Source organism: Barbus barbus (assembly GCF_936440315.1).
Source record: "Barbus barbus genome assembly, chromosome: 30".
Lineage (NCBI taxonomy): Eukaryota > Metazoa > Chordata > Actinopteri > Cypriniformes > Cyprinidae > Barbus > Barbus barbus.
The window spans coordinates 18,017,396-18,042,274 of record NC_136758.1 but is presented as its reverse complement, the minus strand read 5'-3'; the positions used below and the strand labels follow the sequence as shown (position 1 = coordinate 18,042,274).

Here is a 24,879-nt window from a genome sequence, read left to right as displayed (position 1 = left end):
ATCTTAAAATGTATACGATATTTAATAGGGAGCCAGTGCAATGTTGACAGAACCGGGCTAATGTGGTCATCCTTCCTGGTTCTAGTAAGAACTCTAGCTTCTGCATTTTGAACCAGCTGAAGTTTGTTTATTAAACGTGCAGAGCAACCACCCAATAAAGCATTACAATAATCTAACCTCGAGGTCATGAACGCATGAATTAATGTTTCTGCATTTGACATTGAGAGCATAGGTCATAATTTAGACATATTATTAAGATGGAAAAATGCAGTTTTACAAATGCTAGAAATATGTTTTTCGAAGGAAAGATTGCTAGCAAAAAGAATTAAGAAATTGCTAGTCATCCAGTTTTTGATATCAACTATACATTCCGTTAGTTTTGCAAATTTCATCGGGTCGTGAAGAAATATAGAGCTGAGTATCATCAGCATAACAGTGAAAGCTAACACCATGTTTCCTAATGATATCTCCTGAGGGTAACATGTAAAACGTGAAATGTAAGGGGCCTAGTACTGAGCCTTGAGGTACTCCATACTGCACATGTGATTGGTATGATATAGGGGTGTCAAAATTAATCGTTGCATCAATGCATTGTGATGCGGACGTGGACGATTCTGCATCGATGTAGTAATAGACCATAATCGACTATAGCCTATGACGTCATTCGCATACGCGATATTAGTTTAAATTAAGAGTATTAAAACTGCACGTGCACATTGCTAGTGCTTCCACTCACTGTTATTTTAGTATTTGAATTTAGATATGCTTTAATTTCTGCAGTTTGGAATGCAGTACGTAATAGATGCATGAAACTCACGTACTGACAGACTTTCGCGTGCGCTTTGTGTTTGTTGCCCTGAAGCTCGCGGCTGCGGTTAAATGCGCTTGCATTTACTTTTATGATACGAAATGTATGTAAACAGTCAGTTATGTTTTCCGAACAGGACAAAATATCTGATATGTGGAAATAGATCTGTGCAGTCTATTAAAGCTGCCAGTGGCTATGACCTCATCAGTAAAATCAAATGGTAATAATGCTGAGAAAAAAAGAAAAAACCATAACTATGATTATCTGTAAACTTTCGATACTTAAAGCACTCCCAGATACTGAAAGTGCTTTTTGTTTATCACTTGTAATAGTCTTTTCCCCCCTTTATTACTTTATATTTGCTTGTATGTTTTGAAGATCCAGTAGCACTAATAGAGAGATAAAACCACGATCAGATCTAATGAGAGCAGTCTCAGTACTATGATATGGTCTAAAACCTGACTAGAAATCCTCACATATAGCATTTTTCTCTAAGAAGGAACATAGTTGTGATGATACTACCTTTTGTATTATCTCTGACAGAAAAGGGAGATTCGAGATCGGCCTGTAATTAATTAATTCTTTGGGGTCAAGTTGTGTTTTTTTAATAAGAGGCTTAATAACAGCCAGTTTGAAGGTTTTTGGGACATCCTAATGACAATGATGAGTTAATAATATTCAGAAGAGGATCTATTACTTCTGGAAGCAACTCTTTTAGTAGCTTAGATGGAACAGGGTCTAACATACAGGTTGTTGGTTTAGATGATTTAACAAGTTTATACAATTCTTCATTTCCAATAGAAGAGAATTAGTGGAATTGTTCCTCAAGGGATCTGTAGGGTACTATCTGATTCGATACTGTGACTGCGATACTGCTGACAGCTGCATAGTTACAATTTTATCTCTTAATAGTTTCGATCTTGGAGGTAAAGTAGTTCATAAAGTCATTACTACTGTGCTGCTGGGTAATGTCTGCACCTGCTGATGTTATATTTATTGTTAATCTAGCCACTGTATTGAATAAATACTTGGGGTTGTGTTTGTTTTCTTCTAAAAGAGATGTAAAGTAAGCAGATCTAGCAGTTTTAAGACTTTCCTGTAGGAGAGAGTATTTTCCCGCCAAGCAATATGAAATGCCTCTAATTTAGTTTTCCTCCAAATGCGCTCCATTTTCCGGGCTGCTCTCTTTAGGGCCCGAGTGTGCTCATTATACCACGGTGTTGGGCTCTTTTCCTTAATCTTCCTTAAGCATAAAGGACACATGTTGTTTAAAACCAATAGCGTTTAGAATGTCTAAAAATGCTGCTCCCAACGAATCTGTTTCATTATCAACATGGATATTAAAATCACCAACAATTAGGACTTTATCTGGAGCCAGCACTAACTTGGATAGAAAAAACAGACACAGTCTCTATAGTATGATATCTACGTGAAAGAGTCTCTATGTGCTGAGAATTAACTGACTTCTGTGACTTGCAGCACTTGTGTGTGTGTGTGTGTGTCCACGCCTGAGAATCTTTGATGAATAGGAAGTTAAAAAATACAGCAAAAAAAAGTGTCTTTACTGTTAATTTTGATCAATTTAATGTGTCCTTTCTGAATAACAGTATGAATTTATTTAAAAATAAAAATAAATCTTATTGACTCCAAACTTTAGAACACTGGGTGTTGGGACTTGATTTCTATCAAACTTCTAGATCACATGTTTTTAATGGAAAGTGCATCATAATTTGTGGGTGCCATTCTGGTATTTCCGACAGCAGAAGGCCAAGTTTAATTGTCATCTTTACAGGGTCTTTATTTCAGTTGCACATTTTTTCCAACGGTGCCACATTTCTCATTTTCCCCTTTACCTTCTCTTTCTGATATCCAGGACCACTCATTCCATCCCTCTCATCTTCTTTCTGTCCTCTTCCTGCACGCTTCACTCCGAACATTTGAATACAGGCATGTATTAGCTGCTCTGTAGAATTGTTATATATGCATTATGATTCTCTTCACTCAATGCTTTAGTGAGTCTAATTAACTGGCTCTGCGGTCCCTCACTGGCTGAGGGTGTGGGGCGTAGGGTGCAGGGGGCGAAGGGAAGCCCACCGAGTGTGAATGAAAGCGAGGTGTCGGGCCGCTGCAGAGGGGCTTATACATGGCCAGATTAAATCCCTACAGGCCGAGTGTTTTTATTTACGCCTGCGAGTGTGTGCGTTATAATGTAGTCCATATTTAATTATTGCGAGGGTTTTATCACAGCGCAGCACTTGTGTGTGTGTCCGCGCCTGAGAAGTCCTGCCCAACTTAAACATTTAATTACTCAAATTCAGTGGCCTGTGAGGACACACACACACACATACACACACATCAGGTAAATAAGCAAATTTTCCTCAGAAACAGCAAGTGGTGTCCAAGCTTCAACTCATGGATATGTTGGATTTGTGCTCTGAGTTGCCCAATGAGTACACCGCTGGACTCACATCAGTCCGATTAAACCCAGAGTGATTGGTCCGTTAGAATGACTACAGTATTCGGTTCTTGATCAAAGATGTCATATTTCCAGCAGAACCCCATTTATTCTGATCGTGTGCTCCCTCGATCTCTATCCCACACGCACTTCGTACGGATTAGGATTTCATTCTCTCGCTGTATGCGGAGGTTGTTTCCTCTGAGTGTGGTGTATAAGATGACCTTAGCATGAATAAAGTCAAATGGGATTAGCTGGAGACGCATGCACTATGGCTACACATTCAGAGTGAAGATACAGGAAAGCCCAAAGGCTTTGTTTATGACTTTTCTATGTGCGTTTATGTTGTTGCTAGAAGAACCCCCTTGCACGCTTGCAGACCTGAGGTGAGGCAGAAGGTGCAGGTTGGAAAAACAAATGAATAGGACACTGTGATAATCTCTGAAAACACAAAAGAAATGGAAATGTTGAAATTGCCGTAGTTCATGGATTAGAGCAGCCCTGAAGGCACGCATTCACTGAGCGAATCTGTGGGGCACATGGTAATGTCATCATGGTCTTGTAAACACAATTTGGAATAGTTTTGAATATTTTCTAAAGGGCGCTCCCTTTGTTTTATCGTCATTTCGCTAACACGACCTGATCTTTGAGCTTTGTCATCGAGAAGTACGCTTAAAATGGCTGCTATAGTATTAAGTTTTACCAGCCATTTTTTTTTCCCTGAAATGTCACGTAAAATTAAAAACAGAGATAATTGAATAAATCTTTAAAATTAGTGATTCAAAAAATGAATATCCATTTTTCATACAGTACATTATAATGTTATGTATTTAACAATGTTTTTAACATGACATGATTTTGCCTCAGGCTTACCTTCAGGCTTCTTTTGTCACGTAGCTGCCTCTTTACATGTAAAAGCATCAGTAAGTTTGAGTAATTTTCACATTCGATTTTCAGGGATGGAAAAATCTAGACAAATGTACTTGTCTCTCAAGAACTTTGATATATTAGCATTTGAAGATGCTGTTTTTGAAATGGGTGAAGAATTAATCTGGACAAATCAAGGAAGAGTGGAATAGGATATCTTCGGCTGCGAAAGTAGAAAGGGATGTTCTGATTCACTAGTACATCTTTTTCTCCTCTTTTTATCTCCCTCGTTCCTCTGTCGTCGTTCGTCTTTTCCAGCGAAGCGATTTTACACCTCTCTGCTCACCCTTCTCTCCTCTCTGTCGTTTAACAGCAGTCTTCCACACAGGGATGCACTGATCTGAGGATTTTCATCAGTTCACGCTTCATAAATTATGGTCTGTATTTTAATATAAAGAAACGGCAAACGCAGTCACTGCAAAGCTCTTTAGATTTACATAAAGCCCTCCGGGGTGAGGCGGTGCCGTCTTTAGGGCTAGTTCTCTCACAACCCAGGCTAGAAACTCAACAAACTTTTGAGAAAGATTTGAGTAACTTTGTGCGATCATGTTCACTTTTTTCTGCGGTTATACTTCATCTCTCTCTTTCCCCCTAAAGAAATCATGACTAAATAATTTAGCGCAGTAACCTTCCATTTTCTCAGTTTTTCGAAGTTTATGAAAAGGTTCTGAGTTAGTAGAACTAATCACAAGACCAAATTAAATGATGGTGTTCATGACCTGAGAGCCCACAGTGGGAGGGACAGGGCCAGGTTACACTCTTTCATTACACTTCTTTGTTTTCCACTCTCTCGGTCTGATTCAGACTGCAACATAGATAAATTGAAATTAAAGTAAATTAACATTATTTAATTGAGTTCGCGGATGGCAGTTGTGTTTTTAATTAGTTTGTGTGAACACTGGTGGGTTTTGACTCCACATGGTTATTTCGGTGCTTCTGGTTCTTTTTCACTAATGTACTGTAGCATTCCTTGTTTCAGTGTTTCAAACAGGGATTAGACATTTAACAATAAGGAATTAAAGAGCACTTTTAAAGTTGTTGTGTTGAATTTATATATATATATATATATATGTATATGTATATGTATATGTATATATATATGTATATATATATATATATATATATATATATATATATATATATATATATATATATATATATATATATATATATATATATATATGTGTGTATAAAATATACACACACTGTTGTCAAAAGTTTACATCCCCCTTTCAGAACCTGCAAAATTTTAATTATTTTACCAAAATAAGAGGGATCTTTGTTTGTCCTAAATAGTAAAACTGGAGTGAAAACTTTTTGAATTTGAAGATCAGCATAAATTTAACTTATTTTGTCTTCTGGGAAACATGCAAATATCTTCTTTAGCCTCTGAAGGGCAGTAGTAAATGAAAAAAATATGATATTTAGGCAAAATAAGAAAAATGTACACATCTCCATTCTATTCATATGTTTTCACCCCCTGCCCCCCCGGCTCTTAATGCATTGTTTTTCCTTCTGGAGCATCTGTGAACCTTCTGTAATAGTTGCATATGAGTCCCTCAGTTGTCCTCAGTGTGAAAAGATGAATCTCAAAATCATACAGTTGTTGTTGGAAAGGGTTCAAATACACAAAAATGCTGGAAAACCAAAGAATTTGAAAAAAAAAAAACACAGCTGTGAATCATTCAGGTGAGAACAGTATTAAGAATCAAGGGGATTCTCTTGTGGACTATATGTAAACATCTTTTATGTGAAATATCTTATTCAGGTCAGTACTAAATAAATATATAAATACAGATATGAATTTCTTATATAAAAAAGCATAATCATTTATATGTTCAGTGTGTTTGTGTATATACACGTCATATACATGTTTTTAATATTTTTAATAAAATATTATTTATCTGTATACATTTTTACGTATAAATATATAAAGTTGTTACGTATAAGTCTAAAAATGTTTTTACAGTATATAGATACACAAATGTGTACATTTTTATATAAAAAGCATAATTTATAATATTAGATGTCTTTCTTTTTTTCAGCTTATTCATTTTTTGTGATTTTTTTTTTTTTTCATAATTTTGATGTAACAATACTTTTTCCTCTGCCTTTACTGTAAATGACACCACTTTTCTTAGTCATTTCAAAAAGGTGGCTTCAACTTACAAAAAAACACCACCAAGCTCATTTTTCCTGCTCCCTATTTCACCCTAGTCCAGTTACCCCTCTGAACCCTGGGCCAAGGCTGGGGGAACACAGTTAATCCCTGCTTGAGGCCCGGTTCCGCTCCTGCGTATGGCCTGCCCTTCCCCTCAGAGAGCCGACGAGAGGCCACGAAACCCCTACTGGCGGGGCAGTAAGACCCCAATAGTGCCCTCATAATCTGTGAAACTCTACCAGAATAATCTCCCTCAGCCGGCCTTCTACCGCTGAGTGATGCAGGACAGAACCTGAGAATCTGAGACGCTTTAAGACCTTAAGGCCTCAGGACCGAGAGAGAGAGAGAAAGTCTTAGAGCTTTTGTCTATGAAATCTCTCCATTTGATGAAAATATAAATAAAGTGAGGGCTATTTGGGCAGAGAAGGAGAGAGAGAGAGTTCATCCTCCTCCTTAAAGCATCTGTGAAGGACGTTTGTGCTCTAAGAATGTCACAAGCATCAGTGTACTGGCTTTACCTCAAGAAAACTTTGCCCAGGTGTGTGTTTTGGCTCAGTGTACCTATCCTGATCAGATTCTGGGCAAACGTAGAACCTGCTCCCCATCCAGAAGGTTTTGGACGGACCTCATTTACCTCTTAAACGGCCTCCGCGTCCCCATCATCGGATCTGTAGCAGTTCACAGCACGGCAGTTAGCATTTCACTGCTTAGAGAGTCCTCGAGCCGTCGGGCCAGGTGTGTGTGAGTGTTTTGAGCCCGTTACTGTAATACCACTATCATTATCCTCCTCTCCTGCATGTGTGTATGTGTGCGAGCTCAGTTCATGAGTTAAGCACTTGAAGAGCTCTCCAATACCCACGTTGACTTGCTACACACAGGCTACAAAGCTCTCGGTAATCTTCCTGTTGTAAGTCCTTAGTTTTATCTGCCAGGGATTACACTTCTGGCTTCAGAGAAAGAGAGAGGGAGCACGAGAGGGAGAGTACGAGAAAAAAGGCTGCGGAGAAATGAAAACAAATCTTTAGTGTAATCTCTAGAAAGAATACCTGTTTGAGTGGGGAAGTTGGCCGGCCGCAGATTGGCCAAATCGCCTTATTCTGCATGTTTGATGTGAACGAGGCAGGTGTGTGTGCGTTTGATGATTGTATGTGTATGGGAGTGAGTTTGTGTGTGTTCGTTTGTGTACACGAGGAACAGGTATGTGTGTGTGTGTGTGAGCTGATGAGGCCTGTGTGTGTGCGAGTGAGTGGTTTTAAGGCCGAGGGCAGTTTGAATGACATGGTGGAGATGGAAAGAGTAACTTTAGATTAATCTTCTCCTGGTCTCTCCTCTCCTGAAGGTGTGTGGCCTTAAACCCATTTCAACTGGGAGAACCTTTTACCCACAGTCCTCTGCATACCACCCAGCACTGATCAATAACGGCCCCTGATTACTGGCCCCCGCTGCCTCTCAACCTTTGCCTTTCAACCTCTAAAACCATCACACACACACACACACACACACACACACGTGTATGTACAGTGGTGTGAAAAAGTGTTGGCCCCCTTCCTGATTTTTTTTTTTTTTTTTTTCATGGTTGTCACACTTTAATGTTTCAGATCATCAAACAAATTTAAATATTAATCAAAGATAACACAAGTAAACACAACATGCAGTTTTTAAATGAAGGGTTTTTTTATGAAGGGAAAACTAAATCCAAACCCACATGGCCTTGTGTGAAAAAGTGTTTGCCCCCCGCCCCCCTGTTAAAACATAACTGTGGTTTATCACACCTGAGTTCAGTTTCTCTAGCCACACCCAGGCCTGATTACTGCCACACCTGTTCACAATTATGAAATCACTTAAATAGGACCTGCCTGACAAAGTGAAGTAGCCTGAAAGCTCCTCAAAAGCTACACATCATGTTGAGATCCAAAGAAATTCAGGAACAAATGAGAGAGAAAGTAATTGAGATCTATCAGTCTGGAAAAGGTTATAAAGCCATTTCTAAAGCTTTAGGACTCCAGCGAACCACAGTGAGAGCCATTATCCACAAATGGCAAAGTGGCCGGCCAACCAAAATTACCCCAAGAGCGCAGCGACGACTCATCCAGAGGTCACAAAAGACCCCACAACAACATCTAAAGAACTGCAGGCCTCACTTGCCACAGTTAAGGCCAGTGTTCATGACTCCACCATAAGAAAGAGACTGGGCAAAAATGGCCTGCATGGCAGAGTTCCAAGACGAAAACCGCTGCTGAGCAAAAGAACATAAAGGCTCATCTCAGTTTTGCCAGAAAACATCTTGATGATCCCTAAGACTTTTGGGAAAATACTCTGTGGACTGACGAGACAAAAGTTGAACTTTTTGGAAGGTGTGTGTCCCATTACATCTGGCGTAAAAGTAACACAGCATTTCAGAAAAAGAACATCATACCAACAGTAAAATATGGTGGTGGTAGTGTGATGGTTTGGGGCTGTTTTGCTGCTTCAGGACCTGGAAGACTTGCTGTGATAAATGGAACCATGAATTCAGCTGTCTACCAAAATATCCTGAAGGACAATGTCCGGCCATCTGTTCGTGACCTCAAGCTGAAGGGAATTTGGGTTCTGCAGCAGGACAATGATCCAAAACACACCAGCAAATCCACCTCTGAATGGCTAAAGAAAAACAAAATGAAGACTTTGGAGTGGCCTAGTCAAAGTCCTGACCTGAATCCTATTGAGATGCTTACCCCTTTTCCACCAAAGCAGTTCCAGGTGCTAGTTCAGAGCCAGTGCTATAGCCGGGTCTTAGTTGGTTCGACTGGCAAGCCCTTTAAGAACCAGTTGCTTTTCCGCAGGCTAGAGAGCCAACACAGAGCCAGGGCTTACGTCACTGAATACGTTTCATGTTTCGGTTCACTAGCGCAGCACAACAGGCTTGCTCGAGGTGCATCAGCATCACGCAGACCGATCGATCGGCACACAACACACTAAAGCACCGCGAGAGCGATCCAAAAGCATAAAGAGCAGTCTGCTTTCCAGTCGCTCCCGCAGCACCCCGATATGCCTCACACCGACCGGTCCGCGCAGCGCTGATCTATCCCGGACAAGCCTAAACAAACTATCAGCAATGGCGGACGTTGCGTTGCTATTGATGTTTATGGCTTTGCGAACCTACATCGGCATCCAAACACGGCGAATCAAACGTGTTAGCGTTTAGCTGCTATTTCAAAAATGGCGGTCCAAGTTTTTGTTTGTCTTGTTGGTCACGGTAACCCCGCCCCCAGCCCCTGACGCAAGCGGTTCTTTCTTCTAGCCCAGCAATGTTTTGGTGCTACTTACGAACCGCTTTTCCTGGTTCGGAGCTGGTGCTTTGGATGTCAAAAAACAAAGAACCGGTTTGAAACTAGGCTCTGGCTCCGAACCAGCACTGGAACTGCCTTGGTGGAAAAGGGGTAGCTGTGGCATGACCTTAAAAAGGCGGTTCATGCTCGAAAACCGTCCAATGTGGCTGAATTACAACAATTCTGCCGAGATGAGTGGGCCAAAATTCCTCCACAGTGCTGTAACAGACTCATTGCAAGTTATCGCAAACACTTGATTGCAGTTGTTGCTGCTAAGGGTGGCCCAACCAGTTATTAGGTTTAGGGGGCAAGCACTTTTTCACACAGGGCCATGTGGGTTTGGATTTTGTTTTCCCTTCATAATAAAAAACTTCATTCAAAAACTGCATGTTGTGTTTACTTGTGTTATCTTTGATTAATATTTAAATTTGTTTGATGATCTGAAACATTAAAGTGTGACAAACATGCAATAAAATAAAAAAAATCAGGAAGGGGGCCAACACTTTTTCACACCACTGTATGTATGTGTATTTATATGTGTGTTTTTTATTCAGCAGTGATGCATTAAATGGATCAGAAGTAACAGTGTTTTTTATTCAGCAGTGATCCATTAAATGGATCAAAAGTAATGTTTGTATTTTAAATAAATTGTTCTTTTGAACTTTCTATTCATCAAAGGAAATGTATCACTGTTTCCACAACAATATTAAGCAGCACAACTGTTTTTGACAATAATAAGAAATGTTTCTTGAGCACAAAATCAGCATATTACAATGATTTCTGAAGGATCATGAGACACTGAAGACTTTGTCTTCACATTAATTAACTATATTTTAAAATGTATTAAAATAGAAAATAGTTTTTTTTGTATCAAATAGTATTTTTTATCAAATAAATGCAGCCTTAAGACAGTTCTTTTAAAAAATGTTAAAAAAAAAATTTTTTATTACAGACTCCAAATGTTTGAGTGGTTGTGATTGTTAACGAATGTATGGTTCTGATATCACAGAACTGATATCACAATTTCTTTAGTCTTCTACAGGAAAAAAGAGAAAGTTATACAGGTGTGAAACAACAAAAGCTTGAGTAAATCATGAGTTTTTTTAGTGAACTGTCTTGGCTACATTAAACACCCATTTTTCTTTCCTCAGAAACAAGCCTATAAAAAAGTGAAGGCATTAATTACTATTATTTTAATCGATTTTTCTTTTTTGTGGGTTCAAAATCCCCCTGGCGTACGTGTGGTTGTGAAGAAAACATGGCATTTGTCAGAGTTTATATGGTTCTGTTGCTGGTTGCGTTTTTGTGTCTTTCATTATCTTAAGTGTGCGTCTCGTCTCATCTCTCATGCGTGATGCCGTTTGATGGTGTGAAACATGCCACGGTAAAAGCCTTCCTTCCCGACTCCATCGATCCCGCTTCACACTCCGGCCGACGTATTGACGTGGGCGTGTTTTGATCAAGGCCTCGTTCAGATAGGGGTGACTTTGTAATTATATTCTTTTTAATTGCTTTCGCTTATCAGGGCTCTCATCTGCCAACGAGACCGTACCGCCGCGGACAACGATCTGACGGCAGAGCACACCTGATGTTTCCCTCTCTCCCTCCTTCTTCTCGCAGTATTACTGTCGCTCTGCTCTTAATGAGTTTCCGTGTGCATTGCGGATTCATTGATAAATGACAGCTTTATCAGAGCAGATCGCTGAACTTCGCCTCCTGTAATTTGTTTGTAGAGGAGTGTTGTCTAAAGCAGATTAACGCTGTATAGATTTAGTTTTTCCTGCTCTACACACCCTCTCATTCCTGCTTTAACTAACAACGCAGCTTTAACACTTTGAAATCACGTTTGTTTGCCTTTATTTCTCATGTCTACATTCGCCTCAATAAATCACATGTTTTTTAGGGTTTGTTTAGCCTGGCGGTAATTTGAAGGGTGTGCTTTGCCAGAAATGTTCGCATGTTGGTTATGTTTAGCGTTACAGCGATTTTGAGTTTGGTATGTTTTGTGAATGCCTGCCTCCCTCCATCAGAGAGCTAACAGCGTGCCAGTCGCCTTTTTTGCTTTTCAATACTGTGTTTTTGTGTGCGCGCGTGTGCAGGCCTCACTAGATAAAGCTCATTTACACAGTTCAGAGTTTTGGGCTATGCCTCTTCGGCAGTGTTTTCACCGCCTCTAACGTTAGATTACACCACATTACACATGTATAGCACACGAGCGCGTGCGGGAGATTTGCTCTCGCTCGTATCCTCCCAAATTTCCTTATGTTTTAGCGAGTGCTGTTGTGTTTAATTTTTAAAGCCGTGTAGCTTAGCATGGGAAACAGGCCCCGGAAATGCGATTTAGTCATGCTCGCATATTTCGCGTTTTTGTACAAGGCCCAAAATACTCCCCCTCAGCCTCAAGCTTAGGCAAATGAACTTCGCTTGTTTCTGTAAGAAAACTTGGTAGGTTTGCAATGTGAAATGATGAAATTAATATGAAAGTGTGGTCGTTTGAGGTGAAAACATCTTTCTTTGTCTTTAAGGAAGCAAAAGATATTAATACTTTTAAAGTTACAATCTTTTTTTTTTTTGCTAAATTCATACATTTCTGATCTGGAAGATTGTATTGTTGACGATTTCCTGAATCCTTCCTTTTATTGATCTTTGTCAGCTAGCACAATCTCTTCCACTTCAAAACATTGCATATTGGAGAGGCCGCTGCTTTGATTGAATTTCCATGTGGGCTTCAGTGTTTGCAGTTTTAAAATGACACTGTATAATTATAATTGTAATTTGATATTACTTTGCGTTTCTGTGGCATCATGTCCCATACGAGTTCTCGTTTTTATAATTGAGCTTTTGATTTGGTTCAAAGTTGTTCAATGAATCATTCACAAATGAATGTCCAAGATAATCCGAAACAAAAAGTAAAGAGACGGAAAGACAAAGACAAGAGACAGAGACGCTCATTTAGGGACAATGTAGTCATTAGATTTAAGCTTCAACTGAATAACTGAAAAGCTAATACAGGAAACAAACACATTAGTACAAGACAGTAAATAATTGAACTTATTGTTAATATGCTGTGTTTAAGAGAGTTATGAGAGTGCTGACCTTGTGAATGTGTGTACACACACACATACACCATAAAAAGTGTGTGTACACACACACATACACCATACCTTTTTGTTTGTGTGTGAGATTGCATCAGTTTAATGCACTTTTTTTTCCTTGCATTTCTGTTTAATTTCACAGAATATGTTTTGGTCACTAGGTTAAAATGTTTAGTGTGACAGCATGAAAATATCATTTTTAAGAGCATATTAATGGAATGTTGCTGGATCACACTCTCAGATCATCAACTTTGAGCAATAAGACTGCCATTCTGATCACATGACCTCTCCTAGTTCCTCTGCCAAACTTTTTCTCCCCATCTTCTCTCTCACCCTTCATCTTTCCCCGTCTCATTCAACACAGATTACGTTTTCCCCCTCCTCATCTCTTTTTACCTTCTCCTCCCTCCTCGCCCCTGTCCTCCACCATGTGTCAGGTGTGTGTGTACATTTCCTGCCATCATGAATAATGAATATCTTTTCTGTCTCCGTCTTATTTTTGGCAGATGTTGAATTATGCTGAATGATTTTTTTTTTTGCAGTTTTGTTTTTTCCTTCCATTTTGTGTGTGTGTGTGTTGGATAGTGATGAATGCAGCTTCATTTTAATATGTTCTGTTTGTGGGAAGAAACGGCACTGTAATCCTGTCCTCCAGCACAGAAACACGCCGCTGCCAATCGTTTATTTTTCTCCTCCTATACCGCCCAACCCCCCCGCGCAGCGTTTGATAAGTACACGCGCTCTATGTGACACCAGAAATTCCCGTTAGTGTCGTTTCAGTAGATACATGCAGTTTAGTAAGAACATGCACTCAGTGCCGTGAGCTTGTAGTTTCACGATTTCCAGAAAACTGTTTTTTGTTCAGTTTGAACAATGAAGTACTTCCGTTGAAGTACAATGAATCATCTTACCGAAATCGTTTTTTTGTGAATGCACAAGATACAATGTTTCACTATTATATTTATTACTTGTGGCATTGGATGTTTTTTAAAAACCCAATGGAATGATTTTCATTTTATCTTGATCAGTTTGTAATTAGAGAGACGTTCTGATGTTTTCTTGTGGAAAAGTTCAGTGATTGACAGCAGAAGTGTTCAGATTACACCTGAACCCTGTATTTTACAGTGAAACAGTTTAGCAGTTTCTATTTAAACAGTAGAGTTTACATTTGAACCGTTTAACAGTTTACATTGAAAAGTATTAAGCACTTAACATTGTTTATTTAAACAATTCAGTAGTTCATATTTGAAAAGTGATTTACATCAGAACAGTTAAAAAAATCAAGCAGTTTTCGAAACTGTTTACAGTTCAGCAGTTTGTTTAAACATCAATTTAGTTTAATTCAGTAGTTAATATACAAACAGTATAGTTTAGTCAAATAGTTCAGCATTTCACATTTAAACAATTCAGCAGTTTTTGAAACGGTTTACAATAGTACAGTTCAGTTATATATTTGAACATCACAGTTTACAGGGGAGCATTTGAGTCATTTACAGGGGAACAGTTTAGAAGTTTTCAGTGAATACTTCAGCACATGTAGCAGCTTAGCAAATTGAACAGTGAGACATCAGTGTTTTTTAATGGGTCATTTCCGTCATTGACAGTAAAACAGGTAGAGACATTAGAATCAACCCACCTCACAGAGGTGGAGGATGAATTAAATAACGGCCATGGTTCCTGGGAGTTAAAACGTGTCTTGGTGTGTCAGTGTTACTGTTTTCCTCCCGCCACAAAGGTGCCAGAGGGTACTGTTAGCCTAAAGAGCCGAGTGCTCCTAAACGGCTGTTGTCTTCTAATTGCTTTAATAGCACCTGGCCGGTAATCCCAGGTAATTATTGAGCTGAAATTAGACAGCTACTTCAAACATCTCTTAAAAAGGAGCAAAGACTGCCTCAGGAACTTACAGCTCTCTTATCGTGCATGCCGGAAAAGTGACATGGAAAAGTGGTTGCGGGTTTGTATTCGTGTGGAGCTTAATGTGTTCTTCCCCACCCCCATGTAGCATGTGAGCGTATGCAGGGAATACTTGTGTAGTCTGTTCAGTTCATCACACTTAGTTTCTGCTCTGGGTTGAATCACTGTTGTTGATCTCTGATTGAATATGAGACCCTTTAGTAAGGGGAACAGGATTTTTTATAATTAAATTATTAAAGCAAGACACTTGAATTCTAGTCTGAGGTCACTTAACAGAAAAGGAACAAAAGAAGAATGAAACAAAATGAGATGTTCTACATTAAATGTGAATGTACATGACTGTAAAAATACATTTCATAACATTATACAGCTATTGTCCTTCATTGTTGGGTGTTTACTGTTGTGGCAGCATCTTGAGCATTGTTACTAGTCTGTTTGTGTGTGTGCATGTGTTTGTCTAGAGCAGAAAGGCTCTCGGAGCCCCAAGGGCCCCTCACTTGACTTTTCCCTCCTGCTCTTTCAAGACAACCTTAACCTTTCAAATTGTGCAGACAGACGTATAAACGCACAAATAACACACTTGCCCTCATTGGCATTCGTTTGGATCTGAGCATTTAATTATGATAATCTAAGAGGCAAGCATTCGAAGAATTTAAAGGAAGTTACAGATTTGGCGTCTAGCCAATCTACTCAAACCACACCTTTAGGATGTCACGCTTCCCTTTATAATTTCATTGTTCTTTTTCTAGCTTTTGAGTTTTGGTCTGTGATTTGCATAAGTCTGCTCTGGGCCCCTCACAAGCTATTTTTTTTAGGTCTGTGTGTCCTTGAATCCTCCTGCAGTAGCAGATTCTGTCCAAACGGGGGCGTTGTTAATCTGCCGTACGTGCTTGAAATGTTGGCCAGCTGATTTATAGCACTCTTATCAGGGGAAAGGCAGCGTCTCTCTTCCTTTGCACACACAGATCCATACAGATACCTGTCCTATGATAATGTATTTCTGCAGGATGAGCACTCTTTTATAACATGTTAGATTTGTATTTAGATGTGGAATCTGTCAGGGCTGCATTCATCAGATAGCTGCAAGTTTTGTCTCAGGCTATTTGATTATCGTTATTAAAAAGTTATTGTGAGAGGAAAAATGTGAGCGCATGCACCACAGAATATGAATTCTAAGCGATACCATATCCGTAACGCGGCGGCTCCGTTTTTAACGGGATTATGTCCGAAAGTGGCCAGACTCCCGGTGCGAAGGGGTTCTGCTGCTTTGTTTTCCTGGATTTGCGGGATTAGAATTCTCGTTCCTCTGTTTAGTTGGACTCTTAATCCAGACTGATACAGCTTCAAAGGCTGGTCTTTATTAATCATGTGTTTACATTATCCATGGTCATACACTCCTTACAGACCAAAGCTCTCATTAGAACAAGCATGTAAGTCTTTTGTGTGTATTTTTCTGTGTGTATGTGTGTGTGTTCAAATTAGAAAGAGGGTTTCAACAGAGGCGACTTTTAACAAAGATGAGTTTACAAAGCTAATTGGAGAGAGATGGATTGGAATTGATGTTCTTGATTGGAATATAAGGACTTTTGAAGAAAAGAGGGACAATAAGAGGGTTGTATGTGTGTGTGGGATAGAGAAAATTAGTGTGCATTTTAAAAATGGGTTAAATGAGTTGTGTGTAATTTGGTATACAGTTCACGTTTCCTTTTATAATTATGAGTTGTGTTTCTCTAATTTGTTTCCCTTTTCTGCATGCATTATGCTACACATTCCTATTGTGTGTAATGAAAATGAAAATAAGTTTCTTTTTTTCTTTCTTTCTTTCTTTCTTTAACCATTTTGGCTAGCAAATGTTTTTTGTTTTTTTTGCCTGCTTGTGAATATTAATAAGGTTATATTTAATTATTTGAATACATTTCTATTAGTATTTTGATCAAATAAATAGACTGTGTGATGTGTTGATCCAGATGTCTGTTCATTTCCAAGTCAAAGCTGAAATGTCATTAATTTTGTAAATAATTTGAATGTCAGTAGCACTTTCATCTCTCTTTTCTGCACCCTTCCCTCTCTTTCTCCTTCTCTATAGCCAAGTCCAATTCCTAGTCCTGTTCTTGGTGGAAGGCCGAATGCAAGTCAGTCCCTGTTGGCCTGGTGCCGTGAGGTCACAAAAAACTACAGAGGTGTCAAAATCACCAACTTCACCACTTCCTGGAGGAATGGATTGGCATTCTGTGCCCTGTTACACCACTTCAGACCAGACTTAATGTAAGCCATGCACATTCATGAAAAACACACTTATACACAAGCCTCGACACACAGGAAGGGCTTCTGGAGGTGGTTCAGTCAGCAGTACCCATGTTTAGATCGTGGGGTGCTACACAACTTACCCCACGTTAAAGCGATAGCTCACCCAAAAATGAAAATTGTCATGTCGCCTTTTATGTTTCACATGGTGAAATCATTTCACTTAAATGATTTTTAGGGATGCACCGATACCACTTTTTCCAGTACTCGCCCGATACCGATACTTTTATTTTTGGTACTTGCCGATACCGAGTACAGATACTGATATTTTCATTGCATTTGTACATTTTTTAAATATTGGGTACAGAAACCAAAAGAGTATGTATAATGTTAATTGGTTAACTTCATTTATCAAATAAATATAGTCAAACCAAAATTTATTCAAACACATTTAAAATTTCTCACATTATCACGGTTTATTCGCTATAGTTTAGAAAATGGTAATAAAATATGAAAAGAACTCAGAGTAAAACTGTGTCTGAACAAATTCAGCTTGATAATGTCAGATAACTTTGATAGAAAGGTACATAATGGATTACAATCAACCAAAAATGATTCAGACAGCTGTTAGTATGACAATATTTACACAACTATCAATACTCTGTCAGGCCACCCTTAGCCTTAATGACAGCCTGTAGTCTCCTGGGCATGCTGTAAACCAGGTTCATGCAAACCTGAAATTAATTTTTTTTCCCAGACTCGGTCTGAATAATTTTTTGTCCCAAATTTGTATCAATTTTACTGGTAGTCCACTGTATGAAGAATTTTTGGTTATAATATGTCACAGTTTACTTTATTTTGATTTGACTATATAATATCTTCGGTTATTTTCACACTTCATTATGCCCATTAAAATGTATTTTACAAGTTTTTGTTACTTTCACTGTTCATTTTTTTGCTCTATGGTACATCATCTTTAATTTAATAACATTAGAGCTGCTCCATTGCAGCGGCTCAGTACTGTAATTACGTTTTGCTGTTATAATGCAGGGAACCACTCCTTATAAATCTCCTAACTGTGATATTTTCAGAAATAAAAGTTGCTTTTTTTCATCTGAAACGTGCTGCAATTTATATTCCAAAGCCACTCATATAATGCATAATCAATCATGAAGCAAGCAAAACACGTGCAACGTGCGCACGTATTTGTACTGGTGCAGAATGAAAGGGACAAATACAGAACATAGCGCATAGGCTGTTAGTTTCACTTTCGGCAGAATGTCGTGCATACTTAAGGTTGAAAATAAATGATGGTTTATAGTGAATACCCCTATAAATTGTCTTATATTTACGATTTAGTTTTAAGCCAAATGATGCGTGTGCCAAGTGAGCGAACATCAATAAAGATCACACAACAGAAGTGCAGATACCAGTATCGGTATCGGTGCATCCCTAATGATTTTATACACTGCCAATCAAATGAATAATATATTTTTTAATCTTGGGTAAATTTCCTTTGATATAAAACTAATTTTACCTGCCATGTGGAAAATTCACTTGTGCTCGTGCATCTTTCAATCGCAGTGACCAAAAAAAAAAAAACATTACAAGTCAGTTAATAATTTTTGAATTAGCCTTATGACACTGGAGATTCGCAGTTATTATTGATTGTTCATTTTATTAGGCCATTTTCAGCTGTTGTCTTTGATCAAAATAATCATCAGATGACTCATTAACGTCTATATAATTAATAGCGACAGCCCTAACCTCTATGTATACACAACTCACTTAATTCACCTCTCTCTTTCCCCCTCTGTGAGAATCTCACTTTGTGTGGGGGGTCTAATATGGTTTCTGATGGAGAGTTTTTAATCCCTCTGTCTTATTTCTGAACATTTCTGTGTCTGGTCTCATCAGGAATGACTCAAATCCTCCTTAATTACTACACTTACATTCATCACAGTGCTGACAGCGCCACGGCCAACCACCCTCTGGGTTTAGCATACGCTGAAGTACCAGGAATCTGGCCGCCATCTATTTAAGGAAGATATATTGACTGATTTATTATCTTTGATATTTTTACAAAATATTTGCTTTGATTTAACATGTATTAAGACAACATTTTGACACAAGATAAGAGACAACCTGCTGTTTGCTTCATGAATTGTCTTGTTTTGCATGATTGATAAGTGACCATTATTCCGTTATTTTTCTGTTGCAACCAAGAATGCAGGCAGAAATATTAATTCATATTATTGTATTATACTTTTCACTTTTCAAAGTCTATTGAATAAAATGTACTGTAGTACCAGCTTAATATGGGGTTTTACAAAAAATATGGCTTGTTACAGAAGTTAAGTGTGTTTATAAATGCTGTTTCATGTGGAGAAAGTCTTTAGAAGGCTTTTAAAACACATTGTGCCTCAGGGGACAGTACACAGCCCACATCAAAGTTTGAAAGACATGTAGTGAATGCTGAGGCTTATGATATAAGCAAAATGAAGGATATTGTCCATTTTTAGAGTAGCCCGCTACTGTTTCCCCTGCTGAAGAAGAAAGACCCCAGGCACACAGTGGGTAGGGTGATGGAGAATGAGAGATGAAATGTTTAATGTGTTAAGTGGTTGAGTAAAAGGGTGTGTGTGTGTCTAATTTTGCTTGCACTCACACACACTCTATTAGTTGTGTTGATTGCAGAGCTGTGAAATTGCATGTTACGGCCATTACATGAGACGCATATTTAAAGATCTCTCTCTCTCTCTCTCTCTCTCTCTCTCGCTGTTCTTTCCTCCCTCCTAGTGACTACAAGGCTCTCAATCCTCAAGATATTAAAGAAAACAACAAAAAGGTAAATGCTACACACTCTCTTCCACTCTTCGTTTGTTTGTGCATCAGTAATCCTCCTCATAGGTGATTTATTTTGTTATAACTCTGATTCACTCCCACCCAGCGTTCTCTAATTGCCACTTTCAGAATGCGGCTCCCCTGCCGACACTGATGGAAAGAGTGTGTGTGTTTGTGTGGATGGAGTAAGTCACCTGGGAGTCGTAAGATAGCATCATAATTCATAAACATGCTATAAATAAACTTTACAGGCTTTTCTACAGAGAGAGGGAAGAAAGAGAAATAAAGGGATGTTAATCACACATTTAGAAGAAAATGCAGGACCAAGGAGGTCCAAACAGAAACACCCACACACACAAACTTGTAAACATGCATGTGAAGACCTCCAATTAAAGGGATAGTTCAAACAAAAATAAAAATTCTGTCATTAATTACTCACCCTCATGTTGTTCCAAAACCGTAAGACATCCGTTTATTTTCGGAACACAAATTAAGATATTTTTGGTACATTCCGAGAGCTCTCTGACCCTCCATAGACAGCAAGGATCCTTACACAATCAAGGTCCAGAAACATAGCAAGGAGATCGTTAAAATAATCCACGTGACATCAGGGGTTCAACCATAATTTTACGAAGCTATGAGAATAGTTTTTGTGTGCAAAGAAAAAAAAAAAGCTTTATTCAACAATTTATCTCCTCTGCATCACCCTATAGCAACATTTTGGAGAGTATCACATACGTAAACAACGTATGTAACATATGTTATTTACGTTCAGATCAAAGTGTAAACAACGTATCTGCGTACTGTCCTGTTGACACAGAACATCATACATTGTTTACGTATGTGATACTCTCTAAAACGGTGCTCCTTTAACTTCTATAGTTTTTTTTTTTTAGTTAAGTAGTTCTAGAGTATAATCGCTACACCCTGACCCAAGCCCATATAGAATTTTGAAATATTGTTATTATTATTCCTTTTTTTTTATTTTATTTTTTATAAAGCAATAGTTTTATATGAACACAGTTGATCCACACCCAATCAGCATATTAGAATGATTTCTGAAGGATCATGTGATGCTGAAAACCGGAGTAATAGCTGCTGAAAATTCAGCTTTGCCATACAATATACAGCTTTGCCATCACACGATTTAAAAATATATATTAAAATGTGTGTATATATATATATATATATATATATATATATATATATATATATATATATATATATATATATATATATATATATATATATATATTCAGTATATATATAATATTCACATATATATGTAATTAATAAATGTATTAAAATTCAGCTGATCTTCACAAGCTGGATGGAACCTTTAAAAAAAATATATAATCTGTTGCTTTGCACCCCTCACGTTCCTCTCTTTTTTTCACTTTCTCTCGTTATTGTTTTACATTATACATTGTTCCATCCATTCAGGACATTTCATTGGGATGTGCACAACGAATGAGCTGTCAGTTCTCAAATGCCTGTTTAAATTAACCGCCAGGTGGCTGTGCCAACAAGGATTACTCCAAGCATCTCTCTTCCTCTCTCTCAAAACACACACACAATGCACAGCAGCGCATGATACGAAGCAAATGTATATTTGCTGAAGAGTTGCTTCCTGGATTTGTTTGGAATCTATTTGGATTTGTGGATGTATAAAACTTAATTCCGCTGTAATTCCGCTCCATTGAACGATCACTGTATTCTGGAGCTCTGCAGATTAACTCTTATTTCAGACCTCAGATTAACTCCATTTAGACTTTATTAGGTGTATTTAATGTGCTCCTCGCTCTCTCCTTTCCCTCCATTCCTTTCATCTGTCATCACTTTATCCCTACACTCAATACCTGCAGTCACTTCCTGAGTTCATTTCCTGCTCTCTCTCGTTCTGGGACTATCATATACGCAGTTTTTCTCTCTCCGACCCAGCGAAGAATGCGTCCTCTCGCTCTCTTTCAACGATGAATGACTATCCTAAGCTGAGGAGGTTAAGAGCACTCTCTATACAGCCCCAAACACACACATTTATTTAAACTGCATTCATTTCCATGTAATAGAATCAGCGCGACCCTCTCTGGCCCAGCCGTGATTGCAATAATCTCCATTGAAAAATGACAGATAAGAGCAATCAATAGCAGAGGGGAGAGGAGAGGACGGTTTGGTCATACAGGCAGTGAAAAGAATTATTTTCTCTGTGTGTGTCTAGAGAGAGACTAACAGTAATTTCCCATGATATCTGATCTGTGCGCACACGTGTGCGCGTGCGTGTATGTGTTCCTCGATAAATGTGCGGACAGGAGGGAAAAGCCCCTCTGGCTGTGTTTGTGACTGACAGCGATGGATACCTGTCAATCATTCAGCGATGTCATTCACAAAACAAAACGCTTTTCATTGTCCATTTAGCGTGGGGGAGGAGCTGACCGACCGGAGCAGGAAGGGAAAGTCTTAAACACACAATTGCACAGTTCACACAGGTTGTTAGTGCTGCTGCATCATTTATACACACACAGAGCAAACAGAACACTTCTGTTGGTTGAATAAATGGCTTTTGTAGTTATTAACGCAGTACATCAGAAGCATGTTTTTGGGCTTATATCATCTGAACGTGTTGTTTGGTCACACAAGCTGCTGTTTACATGTATTTATTTTAATCAAGCATGATTTGTTGTTTTGAAGACTAGAGCAATGAGACTGGGAGACACCTTTCTTGTTTCCTTTTTCTTCCCTTTCCCTTAATTCTGTATTAGACATTGATACATGTACTCTTTATAATATATGTAATTTCATATAAAATAATAATTATAATATAATAACTTTAGTGATATATATTGTATATATTTTAATAATTTTTATTCATTCTACTTTTTCTTATACTTTATTATTATTATATGTGTTTTATACACTAACAATCAAAAGTTTGGGGTAGGTATGTTTTTTTTCTTTTGTTCAGTAAAGATGCATTAAATTGGTCAAAGTTGACAGTAAAGATGTTTATAATGTCTCTGTTTCAAATAAATGCTATTCTTTTGAACTATTCTTTCGACATTCATCAAAATATCCTAGAAAAAATGTATCACACATTTCACAAAAAATATTTTGAAAACCGTTTTCAACAGTAATAGTAAGAAGAAATGTTTCTGCAGCACCAAATCTGTTTTCGGAGAAATATTTCTGAAGGATCATGTGACACTGGAGTAATGGCTGCTGAAAAATCAGCTTTGTCATCACAGGAATAAACTACCTTTTTTTAGTTGTTGTTGTGGTCTCATGGGCAGCGCGCCAACAAATAGTGCTGTTGCGTTTTGGGCGTCCTGTTTTTTTTTTTTGCATGTGAAAGAAACTTTAGATTTGTGCCACATTCGGCTGCAGTGTGAAGGTAGTTTAAGAAACTCCATCAGACACTTTTGTGTCGTTCATTCCACCAATTATACACTCTTTCTTTAGATTTAATACCCAAACAACACATACCTGCAGACTTTTGTTTTCCCACCCTTATTCATTCCCCTTTTTTCTATTCAGCTGTCTGTACCTTACATTTCCCTCGCCCTGCAAAGGTCTGCATCACCATCGCTATTGTTAGCCTCCAGCAAACAGGAAAAAGAGAAGGCACGAGAGAAAGAAAGATGTGATTAATTGTAAATTGAGAATCAGCTTACCTTTGATTATCCCTCCCCTCCCTTTCTCTTGCTTTCTCTCTCTCTCTCACGCCAATAAAGGGGACAAACCTGATAAAGTCAGTAGATGGGTAAGCGTCAGAGGTTGAGACAATAGTCAACACTCGTCAACAGGGTGAAATTCTCTCAGCCGGCAGCTCGGCTCTGATAGCGGCTCTGATAAACTGAATCGGGGGCTAGACAGAAGGCTAATTTGTAGGCTTTTTTATACTGTTGTATTCTCAAATTCTTAAGAGAAAGAGAAAGTAACTTTTCTTTCATTCGTTCGGTGGATTACGGTGATAATGTCAGCCAGTTTACTTTCACTTCTTCCTTCCGTTTCTGTCTCTCTCCCTCTATCTCCTGATCAGGGATTGAGTTTGGCTGTTTGATTATCTGCCTGTTCTCCTCAACCGGACAAATCAGTGCAATTATACTCACTGCCAAGAGAGAGAGTGATGGAAAGGGGGAGAAAGAGAGAGAGAGAGAAAGGGAGAGAGATGGAAGGAGGGCGAGTGGGAGATGTATGCGATAAGACTGAGGCAGGATTAGTTTAGTGTTTCTTGGTATCGTGCTCTCTTATCATGGCGAACCATCCTTGACATTAGCTGTCACCGCCTGCCGCATCCTACTGATCCCAGCTTGTCTTATCCCAAATCTAATTCCTGCATGCACCCTACACCCTAACTGCCTCTCCCTCCCATCACCCTACAAACCCTCTTCTTCCCTTTCACCCTTTACCCTGGCATTCCCCTTTTCCCTTCATCCTCTAGCTTGGCCTTGCATCCCACTCTACACCCTTTCAGCCTTCACCTTCCACCCTGTTTGTCCCTTTCACCTTTACGCTACCATTTCCTCCTTAAGCCCCGTTCACACTACAAGTGACACGCAGCGACAAAGCGACACGTTCCCATTCATTTCAATGGAGAGCTGGCGATTTCTGGCATCACGAGTGATAGCGACCGTTGGGACGTGTCCAGCAACGCGGCAAAGTTCAGAATCCTTCAACTTTATGCAAATGAAGAGCGTCTTTCGGGAGCGACAGCCAATAGGAAAGAATAAGTTTGAGCTCACGTGATCGTTCTCCTCTCAGCTGTAGATAAACATACTCAATGGAAAAAAAGTAGGCTCTGTTTCTCATTCATTTTTGTTTGTATGTACGGATTTAATTTATATTCATATTATATTTAGTCTTTTGCCTCCAAAATGTTTGTATTTTTGTTTGTACAACCTGATTCACTGTCAAGGCAACTAGAGAACGCCCACTAGCAGCCTCATCGCCAGCCCCTGGCGACATGCAGCAACATAGTCGCTGCTAGTGTGAACGCAGCTTTAGCTTTCAACGAATACACTACCCATCCCAACCATTTATGTCACCCTTACCTTTCTTCCGACACCCTACAAAACCCACCCTTTCCACCTTAATTAACACCTATTATACTCCAAATACGAGTAGAA

The 24,879-nt window shown here is 38.7% G+C and overlaps 1 protein-coding gene across 4 annotated transcripts in view; it reads left to right on the top strand.

The window, feature by feature from the left end:
- ehbp1 (EH domain binding protein 1) overlaps positions 1 to 24,879 on the top strand; it is a 134,600-nt gene that overhangs the window by 52,610 nt on the left and 57,111 nt on the right. For all 4 annotated transcript variants that reach the window (XM_079386533.1, XM_079386532.1, XM_079386531.1 and 1 more), the window contains exons 11-12: positions 16,755 to 16,933; positions 19,712 to 19,760. In XM_079386533.1, coding sequence (XP_079242659.1) covers positions 16,755 to 16,933; positions 19,712 to 19,760 — 228 coding nt within the window. The remainder of the gene's footprint in view (positions 1 to 16,754; positions 16,934 to 19,711; positions 19,761 to 24,879) is intronic.